Source organism: Delphinapterus leucas, chromosome 2 (genome assembly GCF_059928025.1).
Source record: "Delphinapterus leucas isolate spDelLeu-1000000601 "Yukka" chromosome 2, BTC_Dleu_Yukka2, whole genome shotgun sequence".
In the NCBI taxonomy this organism is placed as follows: Eukaryota; Metazoa; Chordata; class Mammalia; order Artiodactyla; family Monodontidae; genus Delphinapterus; species Delphinapterus leucas.
In genome coordinates this window covers 178,173,328-178,190,371 of record NC_143130.1, presented here as the reverse complement: position 1 = coordinate 178,190,371, position 17,044 = coordinate 178,173,328, and the positions used below count along the sequence as shown (strand labels likewise).

At 48.9% G+C, this 17,044-nt stretch overlaps 1 protein-coding gene across 10 annotated transcripts in view; it reads right to left on the bottom strand.

The window, feature by feature from the left end:
* Window positions 1-17,044, bottom strand: part of PPP2R5C (protein phosphatase 2 regulatory subunit B'gamma) — a 132,524-nt gene that overhangs the window by 21,481 nt on the left and 93,999 nt on the right. For all 10 annotated transcript variants that reach the window (XM_022576071.3, XM_022576063.3, XM_022576064.3 and 7 more), the window contains 6 exons: window positions 11,411-11,521; window positions 10,327-10,419; window positions 10,112-10,242; window positions 5,538-5,597; window positions 3,639-3,747; window positions 2,167-2,220 (listed from right to left, as the gene is read on the bottom strand). In XM_022576071.3, the coding sequence (XP_022431779.1) occupies window positions 2,167-2,220; window positions 3,639-3,747; window positions 5,538-5,597; window positions 10,112-10,242; window positions 10,327-10,419; window positions 11,411-11,521 (558 nt within the window). The remainder of the gene's footprint in view (window positions 1-2,166; window positions 2,221-3,638; window positions 3,748-5,537; window positions 5,598-10,111; window positions 10,243-10,326; window positions 10,420-11,410; window positions 11,522-17,044) is intronic.

Here is a 17,044-nt window from a genome sequence, read left to right as displayed (position 1 = left end):
GATGTGACCAGGGGCTTTTCCTGAATTTTGGGGTGCGATGGGGGAGGCTACACATAGAATTTAAAATCTTAAAAAGAAAGGAGAGATCAGAAGCAGTTTAATTCAAGAATACAGTATTAAGAATCTCTATTTTTTTTAACTATAAAAATTAAAATTTCACAAGACACCTGTGAAAGACCACTAAAGGGACAGGAAAGACTCAGGAATTACAATATTTACCTTTTCTGGTCCAATAGTGACTTTTAAAAGAGTGTTCAAATGTTTAAACTAGCATCTAATACTTCTTGCTTTGTTACTCAATAGTAAAAACAACCCAGTTAAAAAATGGGCAATGAATTTAAAGATATTTCTCCAAAGAAGAAACACAAATGGCCAACACACGTGTGTAAAGATGCCCAAGGTCACTAGTCATTGGGGAAATGCAAATCAAAAAACACTCACTAGGATGGTTACAATAAAAAAGAATGGAAAATAACAAGTGTTGGCGAGGATGTGGATTAACTGGAAGCCTTGTGCACCGCTGATGGGAATGCAAAATGGTGCAGCTACTGTGGAAAATGGTATGGCATTTCCTCAAAACGCTAACCACACAGAATCACCATATGATTCAGCAATCCCGCTACTGGGTATATACCCAAAGTGACTGAAAGCAGGGATTTGCACACACATGTTCATAGTAGTATTATTCACAACAGCCAAAATGTGGAAACCACCCGAATTTCCATTGCTAGATAAATGAATAAACAAAATGTGGTCTAGCCGTACAATGGAATACTATTCAGCCACAACAAGGAATGAATTTCTGGCACATGCAACAAGGTAGGTGAACCTTGAGCAAATTACGCTGAGTGAAATAAGCCAGTTACAGAAGGACAAATCCTGTATGATTCCACTTATGTAAGGTATCTAGAGCAGTCAAATTCACAGAAAGTAGACTCGAGGTTAGCAGGGGGAGGGGGGGAGGGTAAGTGGGGAGTTACTATTTAATGAAGACAGAGTTTCTGTTTGGGGCAATGATAAAGTTTTAGAAACAGTGGCGACAGGTGCACAACAGTATGAATGTAATGAATGCCACTGAACCGTACACTTACAACAGCAAGTTTTGTTATATAGTATACTTTACCACAGTTGAAAAAGGTAATAACCTAATATATCAAAAACCATTGAATCATACTTTTTTTTTTTTTAAGTACAGCAAGTTATTAAACAAATACCTTTGATTTTTCTGATTTTTGTCCTGGAACAGGAAGAAACACCAAAAACATTTTAATGCGGAGGACTAAAGCTCCAAATTGCAAAGGTGCAAGATGGTTGGTGAGAAGTAAACAAAAGTAATTGTATACCATCATATGAAAAGCGGGTCACATACAGAACAAAATTTGTTCCTGTACTATATCTACTAATTTAAATCATGATGCTAATAATTATCAAATTACTACTAAGTATTTTCTAAGGATAAATTATGTGTAGAGGACTATATTCTAGGCTATATTCTAATTCCTGATTGGGTCCACAAGAAATATAAAACCTAGGTCTACCATATGAATCATACATTTTAAGTGGGTGAGCTGTATGGCATGTGAATTACATCTCAATAAAGCTGATAAAAAAGTGTATTCAAATGCTTCAACTGGCACCTGACACACCGGACTTTGTGAATCTTGGCTATAATAGCCTTTTTATTTTTAATAAAGATAAAATGCCAAGAAACTTAGAAATCTAAACACTGACCAGTAGCAATCTAACGTTCATTTATGATCCAGTGACCATAAAATAGTGACACTATAACTTGAAAAGAATTTTCAAGACATTACAATCTCTTTAGTACAAGCATGTTGAATCCTTGCTACAATTCCTCTGACTGAAGTCAGTGACCTATGCTGTTAAGCCAAGCGACGTGGGAGTATTACACCGCACATGACTTAGAAGGATGCCGTTCAGAGTAAAATGCAATGAGGGAGAAGACGGCCATCTTCTTACATGAACAATCACTTCGACAAGGGAACTTGTAATTAAAATCACTACAGTTTGAAAACTTGTAACACAGGAATGAAATCAGTTTGTGAAGATGAAGAAGCTGTCTTGGTGAAGCAGCTAGACTGCGATACTGACACTTAAGACACACACACTGTATCACAAGGCCCTCACCAGAGAGGGTGTACTTACCGGTTCAGTGAGGGTGCTGTCCTTTTCTAAAAACTGCACTACACAGTATGCCAGCTACAGTAAGAGGAGAAAAAGTATTAATATTCCATTTTAACATGGAAATGCTGTATCACCGTTAGACATCTTCCTGTGGGGAGACAGGGCCGGATGTGATCAGCGCTGTCCCCTGCCCGCAATGTCCCCCACAGCCCTTCTCCTGGGTGGACACAGGCTCTGTCCAGTGGCCCCGCCGGAGGCTCTGGGACGGGCTCTGAGGGAGGGACCCCAGGATCAGTGTGCAACACAGATCAACTGCAAAAGGAACATCAGAAAGCTAAAATAAACCAGGAGACAGTCTTTTAGACCAACATTGACAAGCCAGGCCAGGTTTGGTGGGAGTTTTCTGGTGCCCTTTTTGGAGACTGTAATGGACAAGTAATCTAACTGCTGGGAAAAAGCAAATTAAAATCTGTTTCCATCTTAAATTCCTAAACTATTAATTTCTAATACAGAACAACTAACAAGATAACAAACTGGCTGGATGTAAAGATATTACCAGTCAATAGGAATCAGAGGAAAAAACTCTAAGTAAAAGATTTCCCAGGAAGCCAGTGTCATTAGAATCATCTAAGGATATACCTTCTGATGCCATGAGGCAAACTCCCCGAGGGAGGTCCCGCAGAATGGGGGTTCCTGGTCCTTGGACCCAGACGTGGGGCCCACCCACCCTGCACCCACACTGACGGCGGGTGTCTCCCCAGAACCTTCTGCGCTGCAGTCAGTGTAGCTTACATTCTGCCTGCACGGAACTTGGAATAGTAAGAGTGAAGGAAAACGTAGACTTCCTGGGGAAATGCAGCTGACCAACCAGTTAGAAACCACTTATGGATCAGGTTTTCAGTTTTCAAAGTTATAAAAACCCCACGGTTTTTTTTTTTTTTTTTAAAAAACCCTTTTCTTTCTTTCTTTTTTGAAATATATACTTTTTTTTTTTTTTTTTTGGCCACGCCGCACAGCATGCAGGATCTCAGCTCCCTGACCAGGGATTGAACCCATGCCCCCTGCAGTGGAAGCACGGAGCCCTAACCACTGGACCGCCAGGAAGTCCCCAAACCACTTTTTCTTAAGCCATTTTACTGGCCGTGGACACAGAGGCGTTGTCTTTGAGGTGCTAGGTTTCAATCCCACCACAGGAAGCCTTCCGGAGAGGTCTTCCTTGACCCCTTCATCGCGTGAGCCACTCCCTTCTCAGTGTTTACAACCAATTTTGAAATTCTCCTTTCCTGAGGTTTTTCTGATTTTCTCAAAAGCAATCTCTCTTTACTCCCTTATCCTTTCGCTCATCACCAGCACCCTGACACCCAAGTCAACACTGTGATATAAGAGACAAAACACTCCCAGTTAGAGGCTGGGGCTCAATATCCCGAGTTCACTGATGTCCAAGCAGAGACGGACGAGCTCCGGGCCCACCAACATCACGGAGGAGCCCTTACCTGAGGATGGTAGACGCTCAGAGACTTCACTTTGTGCAAAGGTAATAACACCTTCAATAAGAAAATCTTGTGCTCTTCTTTCAGTGGTAAGGCAAATCCATTAATTATACTGTGAAAACAGAATTTATCCAAAGTTTGAATATTTACAAGTTCCAGGTTGAAAAACATAATCTTTCAGTTTTTGTTTTCAGCATGAAAACCATCAAGCCAACCATGTGTGCCGGATAAAAGGAGGGAGGAGAGTAGCAGAAATTAAAAGATCATTAAACACCTTCAGGGAAGCACAGTCACTTTTATCTTGTAACTACAGGACAATTTAAAAATTCTGAGTGTACAGAGAGCTACCCAGAAGAGCAGGGGTCTCCGGGGGCAAAACCTCCTTCCTCAGGCAGGGCATGAAGACCGGGTAGCAGCTCGGGTGGAACTCCGGCACCTTCCTCCGGCCTTCACCATCTTCAGGAATTCACACTTTCCCAGAGAGACCCTGCCTCACGCGAGTGCTGGCAGAACAGGGTCTGAGTGCGCAAACTGGCGTTGTTTCAAAATCAACGAGAAAGCTGTTCCCTTCCGCAAGGAAAGGGGGTCCCCTGCTCTCAACCTCCAAGCTGAAGCTTTTGTTTGTGACGTCGAGTATTTTATCTATTTGGCTTTACAACGAGGTAGAAGTTCCTGCGAGCTGTAGAAGCAGTTCAAGCGATTTCTAAATTGGTCCCTCTTTCATGAGCCTGGGGCACATGGGAGCTGCAGGCAGGGTTAACCTGAAGTGGCCTCCAGGATGGTGTGTGCGTTCAAATGAGGGGACAGGAGAGGACCTCTGAGGCCCTTGCGTGCGGTGTGGCAGGCTCTCTGGACACTTTACTCAGTTCACCCCAGCCTTGCAACAACCTCAGACGTGAATATGAGTATATTGCCATTTTATAGATAAGGAAACGGGAGGTGAGAGTGGTTAAGTAAGGCCGGACAGCTAGTAAGGGGCACCCACTCAAGCACTCACTATACCCTGCTGGGAGAGAGAATCCCGGGAATGTGTCAGTGTAGAGTTCTCCACGAGGACCGTCATTTGTTTTACGTTATATCTGAAACAGCGAGGAGAGTTGTTTTCAGAAGGGCTGGACCATAGATCTACCAGATGACAACAGTGTTCCTTTGAAAAGCTTACTGTGTTCAGATAGTTCTGGGAATCACTAGATGAGGCAGGAGTACAGTTTCTTCCCCGCAGGACTCCTCAAAACCTTTAGCTGCTAACATACACTGAATCCCCAAGTAAGGTGCTGGGGAAGAAGCACTTCCAAGCTTATTCAGCCGTGGAACCCTGAGGAACTCTGTCTGGGGAATTAGTGAGTTAGGAGGTCTGACAGAAAACCTACAGGTCATTGATTAAAAAAAAAAAAAAAAAAAAAAAAAAGGATAGCAAGCAAGAACTCTACCTGGATTAAGACGATGAAATTTTGAAATGTTAATTATTTTATAAGTATACATATGAAAAATTTATAAAATCAAAGCAACACATTAGCATTTACTCGATACCCCAAATGTATAATAAATGACCTATTTTTCTTCTAAGTGTCAAATATAAACCTTCTTAATGTAACTATTTTTAACACTGCTCTTGAGGAAATAATTGAAATTGTGTTCCCATAGTGATGCTCCTGAGGTACATGAAACAGAATCTACGTATGGAACCATAGGGATGGGAGAGGTTTGTCATTTAGTGTCATTTAGTTCTGATCCAAGAGCTCACCAGCCCCGGCCATTAAGTGAGGCTTCTTTACGTCCTTTTAGAGAACGGTTTAAATTGCCTTGCCTTGGGGAGGGGGCTGTGGAATGCAATGAACCGGATCATTTCGGCATAAATCCCATCTAAGGCCTTTCGCTACCGATAACAAAGAGACAACTTACCTTCCCAGTATTTCCAGTAATTCTGCTATGCCATTGTGATGCTCTGTTTCATAAATAAATCTAGAAAAAGCAATTTGTCATTTAGAATTAGACACTGAAATAACGGCTGGAAAAGACTAAAATCTTCTGAATAAGAAAACAATGCTTTTAGGAAGAAAACCACGTAGCCAGGCAACAATAAGCAAATCTATTTGTGAAAACCGTTCCGGGGGCTCTGCTAAGTGTTACCAGAGAGACTCCGCAAAGCCTGGACATGCAGACACTTGGAGGGCAGAGGGCATGGGCTTGCTCAAATTTCTCCCTAACGTTTCATTTTGAAAGTTTCAAACATAAAGTGAAAAGATGTTAACAGTGATCACCTGTATTTCAACCGCCCAGATTTGACAGCGAACAACTTGCTGTTTGCTTTATCACACATACATCTCTCCATCCATCGCTTAATCCATTTTATTTTTTGCTGCATTTCAACCTAAGTTGACATCTTACTCAATTTTAAAGCCTCCAATATTTAGCACAGTCTCTGCAAAGGGTACAAGTTACTTCCTCACCACTGGGGTCGTCTCCCCTACTTCCTCACTGACACCTCACACTTTCCCTATGCTGCTTCAAGTGCCATCTTCTGAAACCCCCATCTGAGTAGCCCGACTCACCTGCCCCAAGAAAGCACTCCCTCGGGGCCCCCGCGCATGCTCCCTGGGGCTCCCAGCAGCTCCTGCGCCCTGTGCCAGCCTGAGGATGGGGACGACGACTTAGCATTACCGTGTCGCCCCTGGTGCTACAGGGCCGAGCCTGGCATCTGACCGGTGCTTGAAACACGATTGCTGAGTAAACTGGGCCCAGGGAGAGGGAACAGGGACAGGAAGCAGGAAAGCATCTTCTCTCTCCGAGGACTCCTCGGAAACAATCTGCTCCTGCCCCACAGCCTGGCTCACCTGGCGTCAGGCTAAACCAACACACAGCGAATTCCGCCTGAAGCGAGAGGCGTCACCTGGCGTCAGGCTGAACCAACACACAGCGAATTCCGCCTGAAGCGAGAGGCGTCTGGGGTCTGAGAAAGGTTCCTGCCTATCAGACAAAAACTACTAGTTTAGAGCCAGCTCTAGGCCAAAAATAAGAGTTTGCGATGATTAAAATTTTTCATTGTCCCTGTTTGAAACAAACGGAAGAGTGACCTTAAGGTCCAGAACAGGTCAAACGCCCACAAAGTGTGACGTACTCCTGAGGAGCGGGTCTAACGTCTTTAGGTTTTTGACAGATCTTTCAAAGGGGGGGCATGGAGCGAGGAGAGAGCCCGTTTGGCTAGAACAAAGGTGGGCGACGGGCGGGCAAGGCAGGCACACGGAGGCTCGGACACCAGCTTAGACAGATCGGAGTTGAGACCACAGGGACCGGGGTCAGAACCACTGAGCAGCAAAACACAGTGACACGGAAACAAACGTGGCCACAGCACGGAGCCGAGGCGGGAAAGTACCCGTGATGGACCCCGGCAGCCCGGCTGGTCAGATCAAGGGCAGCAGGGGACAGGCTGCGCTGCACGTGGGGCACCCGTGTCAGCCTCAGACACGTCGGCCCCGCCACTGCCCCTGCCCTGAGGTGGGAAGCCGGCCTCATGGGAGCCCCAGCCTCCCTGGGCATCTACACGGCGAGGTGCTTTAGTTTGTTTGTGAAACTCCACCTGAGGCTCCCTTCACTTCACCTGTTTTATTTGAAATACTTAAAACAGTTTAGATGTACAAAGTAAGAGTGCAACCAGCCAACTTCAGTCCCTCTTCCTCTGTTTACACCTGGAGGGCTGTGCAGGCAGCAGGTGGGCGAGGCTCCTGAAGCCTGGGTGCTCGGCATGTGGAGGTGACCGAGCCCCTGGGCACCACTTGTGATCTGTCTCCAGCAGTACTAACGTTTAAATAAGGGCAGCCTTTAGCCAAAAGCCATTTTGTTTTCCTAGATCAACATTGCTATATTCTCATCGGTAAATTCTTCATTCCTGATTATTTTGTAGATTTGGAGTAGGTATAGGAAAGAGAATGTAAGTGTAGTTCCCCTTCTTCCTTTTCCAGAGGGAAACAAGAAAGTGGGGTGCAAAACAGGAGGGAAGCCCTAAGGGCCCATGCAGAGCAGGCTACAGTATGCCTCCCTCTTTCAGCCAAAAGGAACTAGGACTCTCCCAAAACTGAGCTGGAACCTGCCTGTGAAGGACAGTCTCCAAAATGGACGCCATCTATTCCTCTCCCTCCTGGAGGACGTGTTCTGTACCTCCCACGCAGAGGTGGAAGTCACTCCCCCTTGAAGCCGGGCTGTCCTCAATTCCCTAAGTGGCTCTGATCGGTACAAAGGGATGAGGCCGGTGCGCACCAGGCCCCGGAGCACAGGCAGCCACTGCAGAACTCGGCCCCGGGGCCGCCCGCTCACGTTCACGGAGCCCCGCCCGGGCAGGCCACAGAATGAGAGCAATGGCAAACGCTGATTTAAGCTCCCAAGCCGCGGGGGTTTGTTCGGCAGCAGAGAGAACTGAAGCCCGGGCTCCACCTGCCACCCAACCTTCAGGCTCCGCTGTTTGCCGAGCAGGCATGATCCCTCACCCAGAGCTGCGCTTAACTCACCTGTGAAGACGCTGACTAGAGTGAGGACCCACAGAAGTAAGTAGGAACCTCACACGAACACTTTCAGGAAGGTCAACCAAACACGCCTGAAATACTGTCTAACCAGCCGCAGCTACACCCCGTGGAACGCAGATGAGCGGAATATAGCTCTCGAGATCGTCTGCAATTTTTCTCACATGGAATGAGGAGGGGGCGGTGCTGAAGGTGGAGAGTCAGGCCGGCTGTGGGATCCACAGGACCTGCTTCCTCCTGATTGGACGCATCAGGAACGGTTTTTACAGGAAAGACTCCTGAAAACAAAACGAGGACACCACACACTCCAGCACTGAGTGCTCAGCGAGAGTCGAGCTGCACTCTGTAACTTCTGAACAACAGCCTAGTTAGGTAGTTCAGTTACTAAGTCAGGGTTCCTTAAGGTATGAGGCAGGCACTGACTGGTGATTCTGCACAGAACCTACGTGAGCAGGGAAGAAACCTTCAGGCAGAGCTTCCATTTTAGCCTAAAAGACTGGAACTGAAATCCTACCCGTCGGCTGTTGATTAAATAGTGTGTGCTACGTTTTGATAGATAAGTACGTTGGCCAAGGAACAGTCTTGTTAAAAAGGAAACACGACACCAAGAAAAACAAAATAGGAATATAACATTTAGGAAACACGATGCCACCACCTAAGCCAGCGTGTCCAGCCTGGGCTCCATCACATAAACGGGCTGTGGGGAGCTTGGAGGGAGTTTGAAGGGAAGCCACACGCCAAGCTGGAGGTTCTGACACCCAAAGGCCACATCACGTGCGAAGATAAGGAGGGCGCTGGACCTCGCGACCGCAGGCAGGCAGGGCGAGGGACAGCAGGGGCGGGCCGCCCGTCACCGCCAGAGCTCATCACTGCCTGCGGCACCCTGGAGTGAGGGGCACGTGGGGTGAGCTGTCCCCTAAAAGCTCATGGAGTCAGCTGCTCGCGCAGTGAGCGCTCCGGGGACAGAGAAGAAACCACGCTGACGGTTTCATCCATCAACGTTCACCTGGAGCCCCCAGAAGCCAGGTAGGAAGCTGGGGCTGGGGCTGTGAGATAAGCGCTGGCTCGATGCCTGCCATCCCAGGAGGCCGGACCGTCCGCCAAGCTGCGAGCCTCCCTGGCGCAGGGATGTCTCCGGAAGCCTGGGAGGGTGAGGAGAAGGGCTGGTGGAAGGGAACGTGAGAACGTTCCCGGAGGATCAAGCGAGGCTGCGAGGCCCTGGTGTGGAAGGAGCCCGGAGCCTGAGGGGCACCCGAGGGCTCGCCCAGGACCTACACCCGCTCGTCCAAGGAGCGTGTCGGCGTAGGAGCCGGCGGATGGAGGGGCGTTAAGACTCTGCGACTCAGAGGGGTGGCGACAGGGAGGCTGTGCGAGGGGTCACGGGGTCAGGCTGAACACTGAGCTGGACTGTCAGAACATTCCTCCAGGAGCCCTGGGGCGGGGTCCTCCCCACTAAAACAGAGCCAGGCCTCTGTGGTCCTGCAGGCCTGGGGAGGCTGCGACCGCTGAACACCGCGCTGCCTCAGCCACTGCTTCCAGCAGTGCACGGCGGGAGTCGCCAAAGATTCCCCACTTCACTCCTCACTCCTTCCTTCTTTCACTGAGACTCAGCGGGGACGAACGAGCACCACACAGGTGCGAGGAAACCGCTGGCTCTGGATGGAGCGATTCATCCACACAGAAGGAACCACGTTCAGGGTGACCGGGCCTGCCGGTAAAAGCCGGAACAAACACCGGGTGTGAGCGGGGGGCGGGCGGAAGCAGGCACAGAGGGAAGGCGGCCCTGCCCAGCGCAGAGGCGGAGGTGTAGACGGGGCCCACCTGCCCACGACGAGCCCGCTGCTCAGGAACGGCCACTCCTGCTGCCCAGCCACTTTGCTACAGCCAACGACGAGGTGGGACATCGACTGTGAACAGGAGCGTCGCATGCAAAAGGGAAATGTCACCCCCACACTGACTTACCTATAAAATATATTATTTATCTGTTTTCTGATGTAAGCTCTTAAGCCTAAGAATTTTCCATAGATTCGGTGAAGGGTAGTTTTAAGAAAATCTCTCTCGCGAGGATCTTCACTGTCAAAGAGCTCTAAAAGCTTCAAGAAGAAAAAGACACTCAGTGATGCGGTATTCTAATGGTAGATTACAGCGTTTGTAGTTTCAGCTAACTTGCACCTTACCTGCAATACAAACTTCTGATCAATATATTTCTTCGCTATATTAGGTTGGAAATCTGGAGACTCTAAAAATCTTAAGAAAAATTCATAAACAAGCTAGGAGGAAAGAAAAACCACAATGAGTCAAATAACATGGTATTTTATTAAATGGAGATTAAAAATACACCGTGAGTTGAATCTTTGTCTGCAAATATTAGCCTTAAAAAGAAGGGCACATGTCTAAAGGATTTATGTCCAATCACATGGCCTAATTATAACGGATGATGGTAATTGTTTTATTTGTTAGCTAAGAACCACAGACTATATCCTTAAATGGCATTTCAACAAATGATTTCCATGGCTGTTGTCACCAATGCTCAGAGACCACAGTGCACAGCAGCCATAAGCCGGGCTGTGACCAAATCCCAGGTGGGATTTGCAGCCTGTCACCTCCAAGTGTCCCAGCAGAAAGCCAGGTGGACAGGAAGCTGGGAGTGTTAGGTGAGCAGGTCACAGACACAGTCACCCGGGGCCGGGACGTTCCTCCCCCTTCACCAATGGTTACACATGACACTGTGGGAGGGGACGTTCTGCTACCGAGATGGCCCTTCCTGTCTGTTCCCCATCGAGCACCTTCCCAGGCTTTTCACCTCCCTGTCTCCCCTCCTTCAGCAGACCCAGACCTCCCGATCTAGCTCGGGGGGCATGCGCCCTGCCCAATCGATCTTCCTCCTTAAAAACGTGTTAGAAAAAAGGCATCAGTCAAGCAGATGGGCCTCGGGGCGCACAGCGGGCACACAAACTGAGGAATGTTTGCATAAGACCTCCACCCTCAATTCCACGGTCACTTTCACTGAAAATATGCTGACAATTCTGTAACTTTGTAGTTTCTGCAGAGCGTCCAAACAAAGAGCCATTAAATGTTCTCTCTTTTGCTAAAATACTTCTCTCACATGTACAGGTCTGCAGGGTCTATGACACCGAAGTGCAGAGGCCCATCTGCGACCAGCTGGAGAGGCCCAGGCCCAGGGCTCCTGCTTCGGAGAACCCCCCGACCCCACGCTGACCCCCGCCCTTCTGTGTCTGGTGCACCCCCAGAGTCCAGTACCTGCAGGTGAGGCCAGGCTGCTTCTAACGTTGGCTCGTCTTCCTCTGGGTCAAATTCTGCTCCCGTAGGGTTGGAGGAAGGTGGTAATGTTCGAAACATGTTAACTGCAAACTAAAATCCACATATCCTATAATTATAACCAGGACATTAAAAATATTTACAGAGAACATTTAAAACAATCTTAAGGAATTCTAATGATAACTGCTTCCAGTGGTTATCTGGCTCATCCTTATTCTCAAAATTCGGAAGTGGTGTGGGTCCTGAGAGCCTGGGTCAAAGCCACAGCTAGACCCACGGCCGTGGACAGCCAGCCACCAAGGTTCCTTCCTGACCTTTCAGATAACCAGTGCCAACAGATGCTGATGGGCAGGGATGTCACCTAAGGCCTTTGTTATATCCAGTAAGTGCAGAGCAAGGAGAAAAGTTCAAAGCGCTAGTAAGAAAAGGGTGAGATTACGAAAGAAACAGCAGAGATCAAAGAGCTGAAAACGGTGAGAAAATGGCAGAGGCCGCTTCACACCGGAGGTCGTGCACGGCTTCCCCGCCGAAGTCCTCTGCCGTGACAGCGATGAGAGCGGCAAGTCAAGACAGAGTAACTTCCGGGTGGGTGGCTAGAGGATCGTTTCCAGAGAAAGGGCCGCAATGTTAGCAAGGAGAGGAGTCATCATGTCACGGGACAGCCTGGTCCGTGTGTCCAGGGACTGGACGGGACACACAAAGTCTGGACGATTCCCTTGCATGCCTCATGGCCCTCTTCTCTGCTCTCCACCCTGTACTGTCCCTCACCACTCTCCCCCACCCCAGGCTCCAGTCAATCTCCATTTCATAAAAATCAGCGTGTTTTATTTACAACAGGTGTTTTCTACATAAAATCCACAATTCTTTGGAGCACAGGTACATTTTACTGCCTGTATGGTTAATATGAATAAAGCACAACATATATTGACAGGTTCTTGATATAAATGTAGAAGTCTAGTTTTTCACTACCACCAATTTATAACCTATGTTTCTTTCGGAGTCAGTTTAAATATGTTACCTCACCGAATCTCTGAACACGCCATATGCCGGTTACAGAGCTCGACTCTAGTGATCAAAAAACTCCTCCGTCCTTCCAAGCCCAGAAACATAGAATCAAAACACCTGACCTACAAGGTAGAATCCGACTCCACTACGACAGCGAGGGTCTCTACGGAGAGTTCAGAGCAGACCTGGCTGTTCACATAACAGTCTTGTAAAGACCAAGCTAAAACGCCATGGCACCCGTTTTGTTTTATCCTGTCTTCCTGCAACACCATTTTCCATGAAGAAAAACACACACTCCCCAAGTCCTGGGCTCTAGAAGCTCTGAGCATCAAATGTTTGCTCTCTGCGTCGTGTGAGAGGAGCAGACGCAGACAGTCCAGGAATGGGAGCAACAAAGAATGGCTGGAACGAGTAACTAAAAGCCAGAAACAAGGAACGAAAGAAATCTTTTAATAGAAATATGAGTAATGCTCCTCTGACGTAAGTAAAGAGAGGAGCAGGAGGTCTGGAACCGGCGAATGGGGTGTGTGCACACGGCCCAGCAAGAGGCCTCCCAAACCATAGTGACCGGTGAACAGAGGCTGGGACAGATGTTGTCAGGTAGAAGGGGCGCGTCCTCCACCGCTGGTCCCCAGGCCCCCCGATCCCAAAGCCCACAGAACAGAAGAAGGGGACACTGGGAGCCCAGCCACCATCTCCTCCGGGCCTGCGGGGTGCGGATGGGGGCAGCAGAACCAGCCCTGTCACCCCCGGCTGTGGAGTGCGGAGAGGACAGGGTCAGAAAGGAGCCCAAGGCCGCTGTGGGGTGCGGCACTCCTAGGGGGGCGCAGCACTCCTGGGGGGGGGCTTCCCAATCCTCTCCCTCAAAGCCAGTGATCGGGGGCTCCAAGAGTCACCCAGAGACCAGGGTGGGGACGGTGGATCCAGGCCGCGTTCCCGGGGGCAGAGGTGTCTGTGGGCACCGCCGCGCTGCCTCTCTGGGAGACTTGCCCGAGTGCCGTGACATCGTGGCACAGGGCACCTAGAGGGGAGCACACACACGGGCCACCTCGGAGGCTGCAGGTGAGGGCTGCAGGGGTCAGGGGGGAGAGAGCAGTGGTCAGCTCGCCCGGGCAGGGGCTGGAGGCTGGGGCACAAGGGGGGACGGCTGCCCCTCATGGAGGGTCTTTCGGGAAGCCCAACGCTCTCCGGAGCACAGATGCCCCCTGGGAGGGGCCGCCGCCTGGGCAGAGGCCAGGCTGCCGCAGGACATCAGGCACAGGCGCTGCGGCGCTCGGCCCCTCCTCTCCCGCTTCAGGTCCCTCTCCGGCCAGGCTGCCCAAGGGGAAGGTGGGGACAGATGAGGTTCTGAGTCGGGGATTGAAGCGATACACTAGATGCGACAGCTGGAACCAGAGGGGCAGGGAAGGGAGATATAACAGGTTGTGATTAAAGGCGATGGCTGAAAAAAATAAAACGTACCCGCGTGACGGCTTAGAGTACCCATTATTCAACCAGACAGCAATCTGAGTGTCACTGTGATGGCGCTTAGTAACTGTGGTCACATCTAGATCAGCTGACTTTAAGTAAAGGAGAACGTGGGTGGGCCTCAACCAATCAGTTGAAAAGTCTTCTAAGAGCAAAACTGGTTTCCCTGAGGAAGAAGTAATTCCACTGTGGATGGCAGCGTCTGAGCCTGCCTCACGGAGTTCAGATTTGCCCCGTCTGACTCCACAAGGCATAAGACAGTTCCTCAAAAATCCACCCACCCGCCCAGCCATCCATCCATCCATCCATCCATCCCTCTTTCTGTCTCTCTCTGTCTGTCTCCATCCTACTGGTTCTGTTTCTCTGGAAGGACTCTGACTGATCCACCCGGTCAGCTGAGATTCCTGAGTGACCTGCTGTAGTAAAGCTAATGATTCCAGCCTAAAGTTGAAGTCCCACTGCACAGTGTTCAGTCAGCTACAGCCCGTCCGCAACACCTACACATTCACCGAATCCCAGGTGCTGAGTCAGGGGCCTGCAAGGGGCCATAGACCAACTTGCTTTGAATGCAAAAGTCCCCTTTTCATGTCCTGGGAGGATGACCACCCTCGAACCAGGCAGTTTTATTACTGGCCAACTCTAATGGATAAAAAGTTATATCTTTCACACAACAACAAAAACCTCACACTGTAATTTCTACCCTCTTTTCCTACCACGTTAATTTAATGCTCACCTCTAGAGAAGGCTAAAGATACTGAAAGCTAATATGTAGATTAAAGAGCAGAAGGCAAAAATCAGGCCACCTTGAGCTGTCCATGGGTTTCTAACCCTCCACCATTTCTTAGCACAGCAGCTTCAGGGGTCAAGTTAGTGGAGTGCCGTGGTGTTGACATCTGCATGCTGTCTGCACGCGTGGAGTGCAGTCTGAGAGCCACAGAAAGCGATCGTTGTCAGCATCGCGCCATGGAAACCAGAGGGAATCTGTTTCTACCATAGGTCTAGAAGTCTTAGATCTGATGCAGATCACACAGATCCATCACCACCTCTCGGCTGAGACACACTGATTCGGAGTGCACCGTGATCCCTGGACACAGAGCTAGAATCAGCTCTTGCACAGAGAGAGGCAGTGTGGCCTCAGGGGACAGCCTCACCAGGCCCTCTTCTCACTCAGACCAGGACCCGAGACTGAGAAGCCTGCTCAAGCTTTGGTTTCCTCACCTGTTGAAAGAGGGCAAATCCTTTCTGTGCACTGGGCACGTGTGAAACAGACACGTCACCACATGTGCACGTATGTGACCCGCGCAGCCCCCGAGTGTGGTGTGGACTGACCGTGGTGGTAGGAAACCCCTGCTTTTACAGCTTTCTTGACATTTTCTACTTTCAGTATTTAAATGATCCTGCAGATGTTCTTCTCCCAGTTGCTAAATTTATTGAATAAATGCAAACCAAAATGACTTAAGAAGTGTTTATGCAAAATTCTCACAATTCAATAACACGCAGCCTTTCTATACCTGTAATATTCATCACCAGTGGGTGAAGTAATAAAATATTCACGCTGTGACACAACTGCAGTACAGTGGAACATATAAAGGTTTAAGACAGGAAGGGATACGCTCCAAAAAGAAACGCTGATAATCTAATTTCAGAGACAACAAGGAAAGAAAGGTTGATTATTCAGTTCTCTGTTTAAAACCACAAAGGTTTTCTCTTTTTTGGGGGGTGGGGGTGGGGGTGGGTGGGGCCGTGTTGGGTCTTTGTTGCTGCGCGCAGGCTTTCTCTAGTTGCGGCGAGCGGGGTCTCCTCTTCATTGCGGTGAGCGGGCTTCTCATTGCGGTGGCTCCTCTTGTTGCAGAGCACGGGCTCTAGGTGCGCAGGCTTCAGTAGTTGCAACATGAGGGTTCAGTAGTTGCGGCTCATGGGCTCTAGAGCGCAGGTTCAGTAATTGTGGCACACGGGCTTAGCTGCTCCGCGGCATGTGGGATCTTCCCGGACCAGGGATTGAACCTGTGCCCCCTGCACTGGCAGGCAGATTCTTAACCACTGCACCACCAGGGAAGCACCAAGGGTTTTCTACTATGCTTTTGATTTTGTTTTATTCATGTGATAGGGTTTATAAAGGTGAGTCCACCAAAGGCCAAATTACAGCTCTTCCTCCTGTAACAGGAATGCCAGGTTCTGAGGGTCATATTGCTAAGAGATACATTTTGGAGGTGGGGAGGTAGGGAGCCCTTCCACATTATATTTTAAATAGAAAGCCGTCATTTGGTTACAAATGATATAACTGGAAAAACCAACCAACAGAGACAACAGTCAGACCATCACAGCTGGGCCACCCATACAAAAACCCAAAACCCAAACCTAACAGCAACATCTTCTCCACCAACAACAGGCAACGAGGAAACATAACTGATAGGAGGACCCCAGGTACTAGGCCACGAAAATGACCAAGGGCCTAGGGACTCACAACCCAGTTACAAGGCTTCAATGAGAGCATGAAAACCCTAAGAAAGGCACTGAAGGATACCCGAACGAATGAGGACCCTTCCCTTCTCCAGTGTGAGATGACATTGTATCACAAAGATGTAACTTCTCCACAAAGCAATTTATACTTTAAAAGCAATCTTACATATAACTCTAACTCGTTTTTTACGTGGATGGTAAAAATCCTAGTAGCAATCTTTCCTACCACCACGGTCAGTTCTTAAAGGGAAGAACTGTCCCTCTCCTCACTTGTAGAATTAGCTCAATCTGGCTTCACAGTAGGATTCAGGTGTCATCCTGGGGAATGTTCGCCGGTGATTCACTCACTGCTGACCCTCCATCACCTGCCGTAGCGCCCGGCAACTAGTAGATCCTCAAAGACCTGCTGAGAGCAAGTGGATCCTTTGGGAAAAGCACCTATCAGTCACCTTATTAACTGCAACACCAAGTAATTACCTGAAAACTTCCCGATTAAACCTTAGCTCTCAGCTGCAGTGTAATTTCGTCAGGTCAGGCCTCCCCTGACCCAAGGCCCAGTTGGGTCCCTGATTTCAAGCTCTTCTATCATCCTGCCCCTTTCCTTTGTGATCTTTGTCTCAAATATAACCGGATGGTCGGGTAATTCTTGGCCTAATGTCTTCCCTCCTGGCACCACCTCCCAAG